This window comes from Geotrypetes seraphini, chromosome 2 (genome assembly GCF_902459505.1).
Source record: "Geotrypetes seraphini chromosome 2, aGeoSer1.1, whole genome shotgun sequence".
Classification (NCBI taxonomy): domain Eukaryota; kingdom Metazoa; phylum Chordata; class Amphibia; order Gymnophiona; family Dermophiidae; genus Geotrypetes; species Geotrypetes seraphini.
The window spans coordinates 296,898,110-296,915,419 of record NC_047085.1 but is presented as its reverse complement, the minus strand read 5'-3'; the positions used below and the strand labels follow the sequence as shown (position 1 = coordinate 296,915,419).

At 45.1% G+C, this 17,310-nt stretch overlaps 1 protein-coding gene across 7 annotated transcripts in view; it reads right to left on the bottom strand.

Annotated features, from left to right (window-relative positions):
* TRIO (trio Rho guanine nucleotide exchange factor) overlaps positions 1-17,310 on the bottom strand; it is an 830,868-nt gene that overhangs the window by 363,556 nt on the left and 450,002 nt on the right. For all 7 annotated transcript variants that reach the window (XM_033929852.1, XM_033929845.1, XM_033929848.1 and 4 more), the window contains one exon: positions 3,288-3,454. In XM_033929852.1, the coding sequence (XP_033785743.1) occupies positions 3,288-3,454 (167 nt within the window). The remainder of the gene's footprint in view (positions 1-3,287; positions 3,455-17,310) is intronic.

Genomic DNA, 17,310 nt, shown 5'->3' with positions numbered 1-17,310 from the left:
AGAGAGGGAAGAAACAGAAAGGGAGAGAAGTTGGACACAAGGGATGGTGTGGAGGGGGAATAGAGATACTGGATAGGAGGGTAGTTGGGAAAAGAAAGGGAGAGATGCTGGATGAAAGGATAGTTAAGAAAAGATAGATCTGTGGAGGGAGACAAAAAAAGGATAGATGCCAGACCTCCTGGGGAGGGAAGGGAAACAGGGAGGACAGAGATGGCAGATGGATGGTTAGCATGCAGAAAGAAGGAAGAAGGAGACCCTGGCAAGCAAGTTATCAGAAGACAACCAGAGCCTTGGACCAACAAGATTTGAAAAATAACCAGACAACAAAAGGTAGAAAAACTAATTTTATTTTCTGTTTTGTGATTACAATATGTCAGATTTGAAATGTGTATCCTGCCAGAGCTGGTGTTAGACTGCAAACGTGAGCTAGGATTTAACAGAGAGGAAAAGTCCTTTTTGTTTCTTTATTTTATTTACACCACAGCGCCAGTGTGGTTAGGAGAAGCCAAAGGGGGGTGAAAAAGCTATTAAATAAACCCACCAGGTTTAAAAACAAACAAACAAACACCCAATTGGGCAGGAAAGTTGAATCGAAAAACCAATTCAATAGGCTGAATCGAATCGAAAAAATTTTTTTTCTTGAATCAGGCAGCACTAGTTTGCGCTACTGTCTTAGACTTTAGGACCTGGGATTGGAGAGAGATGGCATCCTCAGTACTTTATAATGCAAGTGAAACGAGGATTTGGTCAGACTTTTGAAGGGTCTGCAGAAGAAAAATATTGTATAGGCTGGGGACATGAGTCAGCAGGAAACGGGAATTTTTCTTCCTTCTATTTTTGTGAATGGCAAGGCTGAGGATGTCAGAGAGTTCAATTAAAATATGTGCTTTATAAGAAAATATAATAATGTGTTTTATAAAGTTTATAAGCATTACTGGCCTACCCGTTGAGGTGTTCCTAATGGTGGTGGCGGTGGCGGCAGCGTGTCAATGTGTTGAGAGGAAGAGGTGGTCTGGGAAATTCTGCTGAGCAAACTCTGGGCCCATTTCCACCCCCCCAGTTAGTCCACTCCACTGGTTCACACACTGAGTGGGTCTTTGGGTGTTGTGCCTGGGTAGTTGTTTTGGGATCTCTTCTAGTGGTTTGTCAGTATCTCCTTGTGGTCCAAGGAAGGAAACTTTGTTAACCTTAGCATTGACCTTCAGAATATGTTTGTAACAGCGCTGCTTGTGTGGCATTAGACTATGTAGTGATCGAAAGAAAAAAAAACAGATCTTTGCACATTTTTGCACTATATGGTGGGTGTATGAGGAGATTCACATTTCCTGCACAGCTAAGTCCTTGTGAAGTTACCTTGTTCTTTCTGTATTTGACATCTAGCAAGGTCTCTGTTTGGAAGGAAAGAACTAAGCTTAAAAATGAAGTGGCCAGAAGTTATGGTAAAAGCAGATAGCATTGCTGATTTTAAGAAAGGTTTGGACAAATTCCTGGAGGAAAAGTCCATAGTCTGTTATTAAGACATGGGGAAGTGTCTGCTTGCCCTGGATCGGTGGCATGGAATGTTGCTACTCTTTGGGTTTTGACCAGGTACTAGTGACCTGGATTGGTTACCATGAGAATGGGCTACTGGGCATGATGGACCATTGGTCTGACCCAGTTAGGCTATTCTTATGTTATGTTCTCATCTGTAGGGGCCTTTGTTTCCACTTCTTATTTTAATGTATTTTTTTTCTGGGAACTTATCAGTGTTTTTTAGGATGGGAAAAAAAATGGAAGAGAATTAATGCGTGTGGAATGGGGGGGGGGGTACTAATTTCTTCAGCTAAATAATTCAATCCACCTCAACCAGACATAGGAGAATTCACGCACCATTCACACACCCTCCAACCAAAATCGTCAAAAGAAAAAAAACTGTTCGACAACCTCCTAACACTCGACCCCCAACTCTACAACCTATTGACCTCGACCACAGATTACTAAACCTTCAAAAAATAAATAAAAACCCTTCTATTCAAAAACATATAAAACCGAACTAACGCAATCAGAACTGTCCCAAGCATCACCTGCAACTACTCCATATGTACTTCTGATGTCATGACAATTCAGACATAATTTATGTTATGTTTGGATTAATGGTTACATATATGAGGTTCAATAAAAGAAAATTTTCAGTGCCTGTTTCTATTATGACCATTTATTTTTCATGGTTATTACAAAAAATATTTTTTTACATGGGGGGGGGGTGTCAAAAAATGATGGGCCCCGGGTGCCACATACCCTAGGTACGCCACTGGGCTACAGTATGACATTACAGAATTGTTAACCCCAGTTGTTAGTAAACCGTTCATACTGCATAAATAGGACTGCTACTGAAAGTCCTCAAAGCCATTTTGACCTGGAGCCAGCCATGTGCAGGAGCAAGTGAGGGCACCCCTGCTCCCACTATCTACTAAAACGGCAGGCACAGGAGAGAGCTGCTGCCAGGGGGAGGGAGGCAGAGTCGTCTCTTTTTGATCAGTGGAGGTGGAGTCGGGAGGGAGTGAAGACTACGCAAGGTTTCTGTTACAGCCGAAAATGCACAAGCGTATTTGGCCAAAAACGAAATTCGGTCAGCCTCTATTCTTTTGAAAATCGATTCCCTTCTCATTGAGTGCAAGCTGTTGTCCCAGCGCAGGTATCTGACCAGTTAATTTACCTTACCTTTAGCAGATGCCTGAATAGAACTGTCCACAGTAAGTACATTTTGAAAAACAAAATTTACATGCTTTCTGTTTGAGCACATGAAAGCAGCTGAAAAACAAAGATATACAATTTAATTATCTGTAACTCAAGGATTTAAACTAACACTAGGGTACTGAGTCCTTGAAACTTGATTAAGCCATTTATGATATTACTATAAATCTGTTAAGCTGGGTCAGTTGGGTCAGTGTGAGAGTTACACGTCCTCAGGAATGCCTATTTCACCTTGCTTTCTATAGTATAGTACAGATTTTTCCAGGGCTGGGTTAATAAATGGCTCAGAATCTTTTAAAAAATTACTTTAAAAACTGCTGCTTAGCAAGACTCAGTTCCCCAAATGATATCTGCCATCTTGCCTCCAAAATCAAAATGCTTTTTTTGAGGGGGTTGGCTCAGCTCTAATATTAAATGACTGGTACTGAAACACATTTAGAAATACAATTTCTAACTATTGAAAACAACTGTATAGCTCCAGCCAAAACAAAAAAGGGACCAGAAAACATACAGCTGTTAAGATGTAGGGCAAGTTGAGTTTCTCCTCATCTCACCTGTTTCACTTCAGCCTGCAGATGGCGCAATTGCACACACTGCTCCAAGTGCTTGCGGTGCTGTTCTGCTGCCACATCCAGCTCCTGCTGTTTCTCATGAAGAAACTCCAGCAAATCCTGGACTCGCGTTGCCATGTCCACATCCCTGTCACAGAGCAGCTCTACACCTGCACACAAACAAAAAGCAGCAACAATTACCCTTCAGTGCTGGGGCTCACCTATAAAACATCAAAAACTGCTACTACTAAGCCCTCCACCCCCCACCCAAATCAGGATGGTGAATTACTTCTAGAAAGAATGTGATGCTAGGATTTAAAAATAATAAAAAAAATTACACACTGCCCTATAAAAAAGATAACCATGTCATCTACACAAGTGTCAATCTGTCCTACACAATAATAATCCTGATATATCAAATGTGAATTCTCTACTGTCGCTAGACAGAATGCCCTCTCCCCATACCAATCTGGATTCAGGAACTTCCATAACACTGAAATTATTGATGACTGCTGGAACTTACTAGACAACAAAGGAAATGATGGCCTACTGGTCCTTCTAGACCTCAGTGCTGCCTTTGATACTATTGATCACCACTGCATACTTGCCAGACTCTCAACTATTGCAATAAATAATCGAATGCTCCAATGGTTCTTGTCATTCCTGAGCCATATGACCCAAATTGTCCTACTTAAATATACCCTATTGCGACCTAAACCAATAAAATATAGCGTACCACAAGGTGCCCCCTTTGCTTTTCAACTTCTATATCAGACCAGTGATAGACATCGACTTAAAATACCAAATAAAGATCCACTCATTTGCCGATGACATCGGAAGAACATGGCTCCATTGTCAGCCTGAAGGCAGAGCTGCGAATCAAAACTGCCAGCTGCGCACAGGAACCCGCAGAACCCTCCTGTGCTCCTGCAAAATCAGGATGAGGAGGTAAGCTTCGCAAGATCCAGGCAAGTCAAGAATTCCCCAGGCACTAGTGCCACCAAAACTGAACGCACTGTTCCCATCCGACAATGTTATACATGCAGATAGGTAAGAACAGACTTGAGTTCCAGAAAAGGCCTCCAATCTTCGGAACCTTTCATTGGAATGGTAAGAAACATCGAGTATATCTAAGAGCTCAAATCTTCTTGTGGAACCGGGTCCATTGTTGGCAGATCCAGCAATCTTTGAACCACGGCCCGCATGTGCTGGGCATGATCCAGATTTCCCGTGACAAGAACAAGGAGAAATCTGATGGAGGTCTGAAAAAAATTTAAAACGGAGACCCAGTCTGAGCACTTCGAAGACCCACATGTCCGAAAACATCCTCTGCCATTCTGTCAGGTAGCCCGAAAGGCATCTCCCAATCTGAGGAAGTGGAGCCAGAGAACTCCCTCGTGGAATGGGCAGGAGGACTGTTGTTGGAAAACTAATGTCGCACCTGACCTCCAAAACGAGGTCTGGAAGGTGCTCCGAACCGGTACCCTCTAGATGGGGGGGGGGGGGGGGGTCTGGAGTACTGGAGAGGTCCTCTTATAAGGACAAAAAAATCTTGATTTTACAGGTTGTAAACCACCCAAAAAAACTTTTTTAGGACCCACCCCCCAAAAAAATTGCCAAACTTCTGAGCACACATGTGCTACAATAGAAACTGCTGCCAGTTAACCCAGAGCAAGCAGAGAGATACCTCAGAAGTTGATAAAAACTGAATTTCAGATCTTCTGACTGCCTCACCTTCCCAATCACCCCAGAGACTCTCCGGACCTCACAGCAAAATTAGGAAAGACACGCAGTCCAGTTCTGATCCTAACGTACCTCCACAGAACTGCAGCAGCATACGCTCTACCCTGTTGCGGACGAACTAAGAGTGAGGTGGGCTCCCGATCCCGGAGACCCATTCTGACCTGCAGGCTGTCTGAGGGGTTTACTGCAGGTCTGCTAAAAGTGCTCCCTCAGAAGCAGACAAAGTAAATACTAAAGTTTGCGATCACTCGCCAAAGGATGTCCCCGAAGGGTGAATCCACAGCACAAGGCAACCCACGCCAAATGATGAAATAAAAGAACTAGAAATGTAAAATGAAGCACGAGCAGAAAAGATAGACCAGCAGTCAGAGCTGCAGGAACAGACTGGAATTCACACAACGCACGTGACAGGATGTATATACCTAGGGAGGGGCTAAAGGTTTGATTTGGAGTGCCTGTAGCTCAGAGCTAGAGAGAATACACAAACCCGTTGGTGAAGATTCCAGAGTTTATTGTATAAGAAAAATGATTATGCACGACCTTGGGACGCGCCCTCCACCTTGAGACTGCCCGAAAAAGATCTTGCAAGCACTACCTACTGTGCCTCTGGAACAAGCTACCTATCCACATTAGATCATTAGAAAGTCTACTGAACTTCAGGAAGGCAAAAAAACCCCACCTCTTCCCTTGAGAATGCACCTACCCAAATTCCCAAACCTTACAAAGAAGAGCACCAGCCCTTTGCTGTCATGAGTCTCAAATGATGATGCGCTTCGCCCACCATACCGTGAACTGTTGCACTTTATATTACCCATCATATAATGCGCTAACCTACCAAATCACCTCTTGTGGTATAATATGCAGCCTCCACTGTGCAAGATCTCACTATTCTATCCACTACATACTATGTCCAAGCATACCACGCTTTGCCACATTTTGTCCTACTGTCCATTTTCTCTATCACTCTACATTGTTATCTTTCATGCTATGATTACCACACTTTGTCTAATATGCTACATTCTCATGCTATGCCCATTAAACAATGTTTGCCATCCCATGTGTACCATGCTAGATTCTATCTTGTAACATACCATACTGTCATATCATACTAGGTTAGCCACACTTGTATACTGTATCTACCATGCTGTGTTTCCCATGCCATGTTTTGTATATATAATACTAGGTATGCCATGCTATGTTAACCACGCTTGTAATGCAATGTTTGCAATGCTCTGTTTTGACATACAATGCTCATCATACCATGTTATGTTATGTTGTGTTGTGTTTTGCCATGCTTTGTTGACTGTTTTGCCATCCGTCAGACAATGACTTGCCATGCTATGTTTGCCAACAACTTGCATAAAAACAATTTAATATGTTTGTAAACTTGTAACTCGTTCTGAGTTCCCCTGGGAGGATGGGATAGAAAACCAAATAAACAAACAAATATGATCCACAAATGCATTACTGATGAATCTACACAATTCTTGTGCATATGGATGCATACAACACTGAGAAATTTTGTGAACTCCCCAGGGTGGTCTGTATTTTATCACAATTCATGCACAAAAAGCCCTCAAAGGAAAAAAGATAAAACCTACTGAATAAAGGACCTTATGCCTGCAGGTGTTACCTGTATGTAGGAACAGTGAGATTTGGGTGGGTTTTGGAAGGCTCACATATTACACCATAAGTGTAATTAGAGTGAAATATGGGCCTGCATCCCCATCTCTATGGTCGACTATTTTGTGTCCACTATGTTACTCCAGGAATCTATTTGCTGCTCTACTTGGATAACATCTGAAGTTATCATACAGGCAAATACGTACCGTTTCATTCACATCTGGGGATGGGAGGGGGGGTCAGTGATCAATGGGGGGAGGGGGAGAGGTCATTAGGTCAGTTTAGGCACCTCTTCATCACTTATTCACTGTTAAAACAGGTCTAGCCCCAAACATCCAAACTGTGTCCTGGACATTTTCTAAAGTGTTTGATTGTTGCAGAAAAACATCCAAAACATAAGCCTGCCCTAGTTCCGCCCAAACCAGCTTCTAACATATAAGGGGAGTCAGACACGCTGCGGACAAGCACCATAGAAATCTGTCTACAAAATCTGTTTCAAAAATAGCAAATTGGAAGAGTTTGGTGAGAAAACCATCAATTTGACCTTTATGCCACATTTTGGATGTTTTTCGTTTTTTGAAAATGAGCCCCATGGTGCTAGTATCCTTTCAATACTTTCATTTTACACCATTGTGACAGTACAAAGGTTAGAAAAAACAAATCATCTAAAGCACCTTGCCCCTGTATTTCCTTCAACTTAAAAAATCTATTCTATATTTTGATTTGTATTGTAAGTCTAAGGAGTTGCTGTCTACTCCATTCTCATATTGTGTATTCCTATAATGGGTGGGTGGGGGTATGAGAGGACTTCTGTAGATATAATGGAAATATCTGGAAAAACAAGACCTCAAAAACATTGAATTTGCTTGTTAATGCAGTTCTTTTAGGATCATATCTGATGTTGATGATAATATGAACACAGTGAAGTCACCCCCCCCCCCCCCAAAGTGTATGGATGAGGATGGGACTATTCACATCCCTACCAACCTCGAATTATGATCTTACAATTATCATGTACAGCCCTATTTTCCCCCTCAAAGTATCTTGACCATGGCATGGCATGGCATGATCACAATGTTTGCTGCACTGTCTTATCTGAAGATGCTCTGATAACTGAACTCTGGAGAACATGCTTTAGCTTTCATTAGTTCTTCAAAATGCTGCAACATTAAATGCTACCTGTATCCAGTCTTAAATAACTATTTACAGCAACACAGAGCAGTGTGTGATACACATTCTGATAGGCTATGAACATCCGAATACTGTCAGCCTTCTAAGTTAAAGGGTAATCCCTAGCTTTAGGTCCACACCCTCAATCCACCATGGCAGCACACTGTGAGGCCACATGAGTTGCACAGTCCTACCAAGAACTTTATGCATTTTTACAAATTAAAATGCATACTAGAGAAGGACATGGGGACAAATTTGTCCCCGTCCCTGCAGGAACTCAATTTTCCCGTCATGAACTCGTGGGTTTTGTTGCCGTCTCTGTCCCTGCTCCATTCCTATAAGCTCTGCTTTAACCACACAAGCCTGGAACGCTTATGGTTTTAAAGTGTTTGAGGCTTGTGCAGATGAGGACAGAGCTTGCAGGAATGGGGCAGGGACAGGAAAAGAGCTCACGGGGACAGGACGGGAAAATGAGTTCCTGCAGGGATGGGGAAAAATTTTTTCCCGTGTCATTCTCTAATGCATACCATTGTCTGTTCTAACAAATTTATATGAGAGTGATTTACCATCAAAAAATAATCTGGAAAAATTGCTAAAGGTCATAAATATAAGTTTTTCCTTTGTTAAACCAATTGACAGTACAGGCAAGGATTACTTTTAAATTATAGTGGTGTGAAAAAGTCCACTCCACCACCTGATTTCCCACACATCTGTCACAATAAATGATTTCTGATCTTTAAACAAAATGTAATACTGTATTAGATAAAAAGAATCTGAATAAACACAATTTTAAAATTAATTCATTTACCCTTAACCCTACTGAATGGGCTCCCATGGGACCCCCAACAAATTTTTGGGCTGTTTTTGTGTGACAGACCAAAAGCATTTAACATTAGTACGGTGTCCTGACTATGAAATATTGCACTTGCTTTACACTAGACATATTGGGACCTGTGTTGTCCAAACTGTTCCACTTTTGAGTCGTCTGCCTGTTAAAATATTATCCCAAAAGGTTTGGGGATCATCCAGGTGTGTGCTTCTGCAAATGTGAGGTAACCACAGATGTTATTCTTGGATAGCAGCAGTTTCTGCCTTGCTATTCTCCCATAAATCTCATTTTTGTCTAGTCTCTTTCTTACTGTGGAGTCATGATCTTAACTGAGGCTAGAGAGGCCTGTTTTTGGATGCTCTGGATTATTTAGTTACTTCCTAGATGAGTTATCACTGCACCCTTTGAGCAATTTTGGCAAGCCAGCATTCCTGAAAAGATTCACCACTGCTCCAAGTCTTTTCCATTTGGAGGTAATGGTTCTGTGTCACTCAGTGGAGTACCACGGCTTTAGAAATTACTTTGTAACGCTAACCAGATATATTGTAACAACTTTTTTTTAACATTTCTTCTGGAATTTTCTTTGATTGTGGCACAGCGTTCTTATAGAAACTGTGCTAACTACTTCACTCTAATGCAGTGGTCTCAAACTCAAACCCTTTGCAGGGCCACATTTTGGATTTGTAGGTAATTGGAGGGCTTCAGAAAAAATAGTTAATATCTTATTAAAAAAATAACAATTTTGCATGACGGTAAAACTCTTTATATTTATAAATCTTTCCTTTTGGCTAAGTCTTAACAATAATATTGTAATTTATAGCTAAAGAGACATATGATTAAGAAACTGTGTTATTTTACTTTTGTAATTATGATAAACATACCGAGGCCCTCAAAATAGTACCTGGTGGGTCACATGTGGCCCCCGGGCCACGAATTTGAAACCACTGCTCTAATGGTATCGTTCAATATACTGTATAACAAGGTTTAGATTCAACAGTGCTGGCTGTAATCAAACCTAGCTATGTTCAATCAGTTGAATCTAATCATCAATTAAGTTTGGTCAATTGATTCATTGCATAACTAAGAGGGCAATTACTTTTTCACACAAGTGTATGTTTATTCAGATTCCTTTTGTTTAATATTAAATTTTGTTAAAGTTTAGAAACCATTCAGTGTGACAGGTATGCAATAAGAGTGGAAATAAAGGGGGAACTTTCACATTACGCATATTTAGTTTTTAAATTATTGAACAGATTAGTTACAGAATGTGTTACTTTGCTATCAATCCCCAATTATAAAAGATCATTACAATCAGGAGAACAATATTATCACTCCTGACTATTAAAAAAAAAAATAGCACAGTTACTTACCGTAACAGGTGTTATCCAGGGACAGCAAGCAGATATTCTCTACGTGGGTGACGTCACCAACGGAGCCCCCTAGTGGACGTTTTCGCAAGCAGACTTGCTTGAAGACCTTCAAGCTTGCGATTGGCCTGCGTATGCGCGCGTGCCCCTCCCGCCCGGTCTAGGGCAAGCGTCTCCTCAGCGTGTCCTCAGTTCAGATAGCTAGCAAAGAAGCCAACCACGGGGAGGTGGGTGGGTTGTGAGAATATCTGCCTGCTGTCCCTGGATAACACCTGTTACGGTAAGTAACTGTGCTTTATCCCAGGACAAGCAGGCAGCATATTCTCTACATGTGGGAGACCTTCAAGCTAACCAGAATGGGATGGAGGGAGAGTTGGCAATTTAGAAGAACAGATTTTGCAAAACGGACTGGCCAAAATGGCCATCACGCCTGAAGAAAGTATCCAGACAGTAGTGCGAGGTAAAGGTATGAACCGAGGACCAAGTGGCAGCCTTACAGATTTCCTCAAGTGGAGTCGAGCGGAGGAAAGCAACTGACGCCGCCATTGCTCTGACCTTGTGGCCAGTGACGCGACCCGGCAGGGAGAGACCAGCCTGAGCATAACAAAAGGAGATACAAGCGACCAACCCGTTAGAAATGGTCCACTTACAAACAGAGCGACCCAAACGATTAAGGTCGAAAGAGAGAAACTGCTGGGAAGCAAAAAAATGCGGAGCGGTGCGCTTCAGGAAGAAGGCCAGCGCATGCCTACAATCAAGGGAATGCAGAGCCACTTCTCCAGGGTGAGAATGGGGCTTCGGAAAAAACACAGGAAGAACAATGGATTGGTTAATGTGAAACTCAGAAACAATCTTAGACAAAAACTTAGGATGGGTACGGAGAACCACCTTATCATGATTGAAGACAGTGAAAGGAGGGTCCGCTACCAAGGCTTGAAGCTCACTGACCCTATGGGAAAAAGTGAGAGCAATAAGAAACACAACCTTCCAAGTAAGATACTTCAAGTGAGCCCGCGCTAGCAGCTCGAATGGAGGTTTCATCAAACGAGCAAGGACCACGTTAAGATCCCAAACCACAGGGGGAGGAGGTTTAAGGGGCGGATGAATGTGGAAAAGGCCTTTCATGAAGCGGGAGACCACAGGATGAACAGAGATAGGCTTCCCGTCAATCAGCTGATGAAAAGCAGCAATGGCAGTAAGGTGGACTCGAACCGATGAGGACTTGAGTCCAGCGCCAGATAAGTGTAACAAATATTCCAGGACAGCAGATAAGGAGGCAGACAGCAGCTCCTGTTGTTGCGGGTCCACTTTTGATGTTAACACTGGTGAGTGGACTCCTTCCGAGAAGCTTCCAGGACATTGAGAGCATCAAGCCGTGAGGAACCAAGCCATTAAGTGCAAAGACTGCAGGTTGGGATGAAGAAGAGAATCCCGATTCCGTGTAAGGAAAAACAGGCAGAAGAGGCGGCTCCCTAAAACTGAGTTGCAACAGGAGGGTGAACCACGGTTGTCGGGGCCACCGAGGAGCTATCAGAATCATGGTGGCACTCGTGGACTTGAGCCTGAAGAGAGTCTTCAGAATCAGAGGGAATGGAGGGAACGCATACTGAAACAGGTTCGTCCAATCCAGCAGAAAAGCATCTGCCTCAAGTCTGAGCGGGGTGTATACCCTGTAGCAGAAGCGGGGCAACTTGTGATTGTGGGGAGACGCGAACAGGTCGACGTCCGGAGTCCCCCAGTGAGCAAATACGTGACGCAGAGTCAAGGAATGGATGGACCACTCGTGAGGCTGTACAAGACGACTCAACTTGTCTGCCAGACAATTGTGCTGGCCCTGAATGTAGACCACTTGAAGGAATATGTTGCGGCGGATGGCCCAATCCCAGAGCCACAGCGCCTCCTGGCACAGTGATCGGCCCCCCTTCCCCCCTGTTTGTTGATATAATACATGGCGACCTGGTTGTCTGTGTGGACCAGCACCACTTGATCGCAAAGCAGGTGACAAAAAGCTTTCAGGGCGAGGAAGATTAGTTACAGAATGTGTTACTTTGCTATCAATCCCCAAGCTCCAGCAGATTGATGTGAAAAAGGCGGTCGGCACTGGACAAAAGACCATCCAGATGAGCTCCCCAAGCGTAGGCCGACAAGTCCGTCGTGAGGACCTTTCGCGGAGGAGGAGCATGAAACAGAAAACCTCTGGAAAGATTGGAAGAGAGCATCCACCAATGGAGAGACTGCCTCAACAAAGGAGTTATGATAATGAGTCGAAAGACAGGGTCTCGATCCTGGTTCCATTGGGATGCCAGAGTCCATTGAGGAATATGGAAGTGAAGTCTAGTAAAAGGAGTCACGTGAACCGTAGAGGACCATCATGAGCGAGCCGGGGCTGAGGACAGATGAGCCACCTTCCGGCATAATCGAACAAGGGCCTCCCGTCGAGGCTAAGGCAGAAAGGAGCGGAGACGAGCCGTGTCCAGGACTGCTCTGATAAATTCCAGAGACTGGGACGGACAGAGCTGAGACTTGGGGAAATTCACCTCGAAGCCGAGGCTCTGAAGGAGCGAGATGGTTTGATGAGATGGAGATCTCCCACCCGGAATCTCAGATACCGGCGAGAGGCTGGGTATATCAGAATGTACGTATACGCCTCCTTGAAGTCCAGAGAGCACAGCCAGTCCAGCTCGTCCAAGAGGGGGTACAAAGTAGGAAGAGTGAGCATTCTGAACCGTTCCCTGACCAGAAACTTGTTCAGAGCACAGAGGTCCAGGATTGGACGCAGATCCCCCGTCTTCTTGGGTACCAGAAAGTACCGGGAATAAAATCCGGTGTTCCACTGGTCCGAGGGAACCTCCTCGACCGCCCGAAGGCGAAGAAGGGCCTGAGCTTCCTGTAAAAGGAGAGGCAGCTGAGATCGAGCAGAAGAAAATTCTCTTGGAGGTAGGTCCAGGGGTACGTGACTGAAGTGAAGGGCGTACCCCTCCCGGATGATAGAAAGCACCCAACTGTTGGTGGTAAGACTTTCCCACTGGGCATAGAAATGGTGGAGATGGCCCCCGATGGGGAGGGGGGAAGGATCCAGGAGGAAGGGAGCCCAAAGGCTCGGACCAGAATTTTCAAAAAGACGATCCAGGCTTCGCCGGAGCCGGCAGCTGGGCCTTAGATTGACGTTGCTGCTGTTGTTGAGGCTGCTTCGGGAGAGGCCAAGAGAACGCAGGAGTATATTTCTGTGGATATCTCCAGAGAGGAAGTTTGTATTGCCTTCGGTTTAAGTTTCACCAGAGAGGTAAAGGACCGTTCGTGGTCTGATAGGCGCTTGGTGGTCGATTCGATAGAATCATCGAAGAGCTCATGACCCACACAAGGGAGATTGGCAAGACGATCCTGTAGATTCGGATCCATATCCACAAGGCGGAGCCAAGTGAGGCGATGCATGGCGACCGCAAAGGCTGTGACCCTCGAGGATAACTCAAAGGCATTGTAGGCCGCCTAGAACATATAGAGGCAGAGTTGGGAAAGGGTCTCCTCGAGGAGGTGAAACTCCCAACGCTAAGAATCCGGTATGTCCTCCCGGAACGAGCGGAGGGCATCCACACAGAACCGGAGGTAGGACATGAAGATAAAGTTATAGTTGAGGACACGATTCGCCATCATTGAGTTTTGGTAAAGATGGCGATCAAACTTGTCCATCATACGGCCCTCTCGGCCCGGAGGGACGGCATCGTAAATCTTAGACGGGTTGGACTTCGTCAAGGAAGACTCAACCACCAAGGACTGATGAGAAAGCTGAGAACTTTCAAACCCCTTAACCGGAATCATCCGGTAACGGGACTCCAACTTGGAGGGAATGGCCGTGACCGCATAGGGGGTCTCCAGGTTCCGGAGAATGGTTTGCCGGAGAACCTGGTGCAATGGCAAGCGCAACGCCTCACAGGGCGGATGATCAACACCCAGTCTGAGTCCCATTATACCAAGATATTCCTGGGTATAATGGGACTCAGACTGGAAGTCCAGTTTCAAGGCCCTACCCATGTCAGAGATGAAATGAGTAAAGGAAGAGTTTCGAGAAGAAGACTCATCCTCCTGAGGAGACCCTGAGCGAGATCTGGGGCAGCCGAGAAAGAGGGAGAAACTTCCCTCGAATAGTAAGCTGGGGCCTCGGAGTCCTGCGAATGGGAGACTGAAGAGGCTCTACTAAAGTATCTGGGGGCGTCGAGGAACGACCCGTGCTCGGTGGGCCGGGGAAGACCCCGGGGTCCGAGGAATTAGCTGGCGACGCCTCAGGGAAGACTGGGTAAAGTAAAATTCCTTCACCGGTGTCGAAGAAGACTCCTTAGAGGCTGGTAGCTGCCTCGATGGGGAACACAACCCAGAGTCCAACTCAAGGAAAAGCGTGTGTCTAGAAGGTTTTGCGGTCGGAGACCTGCCCCGAAGGGGCGGTGAAGACCAGGGCTTTTTAGGAGGGGCAAAACTCGACAAAGTAGCAGGGGAAAAACGGCCCCCTGGCCTGGATCCCCGAAAAGTTACAGGTGACTCGGGGGATGATGAATCGCTTGAGGGAACCCAGTGAGTCTTGCGGGCAGGGCCTCAAGAAATGAGGGGACGCTCAGGCTGGTCAGACTGAGACAGGGTCAAGACCGAGGTCAGAGGCGTCGAAGTCGGGACCAGTTGGCCCACCGAGGAAAGCTGCGTGGTAAGAATAGCCTTAAGCATGTCCTTGAACATAGGCACCGAGACCAAAGGTGGTTGGGTCTTAGGTGCAGCAGTGCACTCCTTCGGGGCGACCTCGAGGAAGAGTATTCCCTATGTGAGGAGGCACGCTTGAAGATGCCGACGAGGCGGCACTAACATGAGACTCAGAGGTAGGCTTCTTTGCCAGCACACCTGAGGAGGAAAGAGGAGACTTACCCGAGGCCGGAGTAACAGGAGGGGCCGAGGCCAATGGGGACTTCGAGGCCGAAGCGCCCAACAAGGGCACCGAGGCCGAGCTCGAGGCCTGGCCCGCAGGATCCATGGGGCCAAAGAGTTGGAGAATCTTGGCCACCCTCCTACGAAGAGCCCGCAGTTGCAAAGTCGCACAACGGGGGCAGGACTCAGCGCGGTGCTCTGCACCCAGGCACTCCACACACCAACGATGAGGGTCGGTGATGGAGATAATCCGGTTGCACTTAGTACAGTTTTTAAACCCGGAACGAGGCCGGGACATAAGAAAAAAATACGGCTGCGGCCCCGTGAGGCTAGGCGGCCAGAGTAAGCCTGGTCAAAAAGATACGAACTGAAAAACAAATAAAAAGAAAAAAAAACCACAGATGCGAGCACAGCGACTCAAAATAAACTAACCAAACAAGCCGCGGGGCAAGAGGGACAGCGATATTGCGTGAAGCAAGGGAGCAGTTCTTCTGGCTCTGCGGAAAACAGAGAACTGAGAACACGCTGAGAAGACCCATGCCCTAGACTGGGCGGGAGGGGCATGCGTGCATGCGCGGGCCAATCGCAAGCTTGAAGGTCTTCAAGCAAGTCTGCTTGCGAAAATGTCCGCTAGGCGGCTCTGTCGGTGACGTCACCCACATGTAGAGAATATGCTGCCTGCTTGTCCTGGGATAATCATTCATAGGACACGTTCAATAAACAGTTTTCTTATCAGGTTGCTTTAGAATGGAATAATCTTTACACTGAAGGCAGGATAATTACTACGTATATCATCATTCCATAAAAACAATGTTATTTGAAACCTTTAATTTTTAAATTTATAATATGATCTCATGCTTAGGGCTTTTTGTTTGTATATTTTTCATTATCATCTCAATATGTAATATTAATTGTAAACTGTTCTAATTTGTAAAATTTTGGTTTTATAATAATTTATTTCTATTATATGATACTTTGGTCACCTTTAATGGAAATTCATCAGCTCTGAGAAGCATTTGATTTTAGCTCTTTTTCTTAAATGCCACAACATCAAAAGGCTGCAAGTGATCTAAATCAAGTCTCCCGGTAGCTGGTTGTGTTTTCTTTGTTTACACCTCAAAGATCTCATACTTAAAACAAATTGCTTTGGTTGTACCACAGAAAGGTGGTATATCAAAATGAATGACCCTTTACTTTGAGTGTTCTGCTGTTTAATATGTATTTGTCCTCTTTAGCAGTTCCTTTTTTTTTTTTTTTTAACTCAGCAGCTACTCTTCTTGCTCCTTTAAGCTTCCAGCTCAGTTGTCATGAATCTTAATTTTTAAGTATCTGGACTTTTTTTTTTTTTTTACCCTATTTTATACTCAAACTATGATCCAAACTTGTCTAGAGGAACCTAACCAGTCAGGTTTTCAACATATCCACAATGAATATACATGAGATGCATTTATAGATACTGCCTCCTTATTATGCAAATCCATCTCATGCATATTCATTGTGGATATCTTGAAATCCTGACTGGCTGGGTTCCCCCAGAACAGGCTTGGGAACACCTGCAATAACTCCTTCCAACATGTTGCAGAGACCAGACTAATGCAACATGCAATAGAGCTCTACAAACATGGAGCCTAAATAAGAATGGAAATACAGTCAAACCTCGGTTTGCGAGTCTTTTACAAGATAAGCAAAACATTTGCTAAATTTGTGACTCGCAAATCGAGCGTTGACTCACTAAACGAGCTCTCAGCTAAGGAGGCCCAAGGGTGGGTATGTGCCTGTGTGTGCTGCAGCTCCTTCAACAGAGTGGCTTCCTTCTCTCAGAGTCCCCGTGCTGCTACCCTCCTGCTTCAGGCGATGCCTCTGCCGTCCGCCAGTGCCTCTCGGCGCCTGATCCAAGCCAGCTGCCATCCTATACAAGCATGTGCACAAGCTTTCAGCTCCTGAGCCAGGCCGGCCGCCACCCCTACAATGCGCGCATCACATGCAAGCACAAATGTCAATGAGCCCAGGAAGTTATGCGTGCTTGAACTTGGCATGTGCATTGTCGGGACGGCGGACAGCTTGGATCGGAAGCCAGGAGGCGTTGGCGGATGGCAGAGGCATCGCCCGAATCGGGAGGGCAGTCGCACGGGCACCCTGAGGGAAGGAAGCCACCCCGCTGAAGGGGCTTCAGCACCCACAGGCAGGTTCCCACCCCCGGGCCACCATAGCAAACATCGATTGTAGAATGAATCACCTGGGTTTACATTATGGCCTATGGGGAACTTTGCTTTGATATACAAGTGCTTTGGCTTATGAGCATGCTTCTGGAACGAATTATGCTCGTAAACCAAGGTACCACTCTACTGTTTAAAAATTAACCTGAAATTTAATAACTGAAACTCTTAAC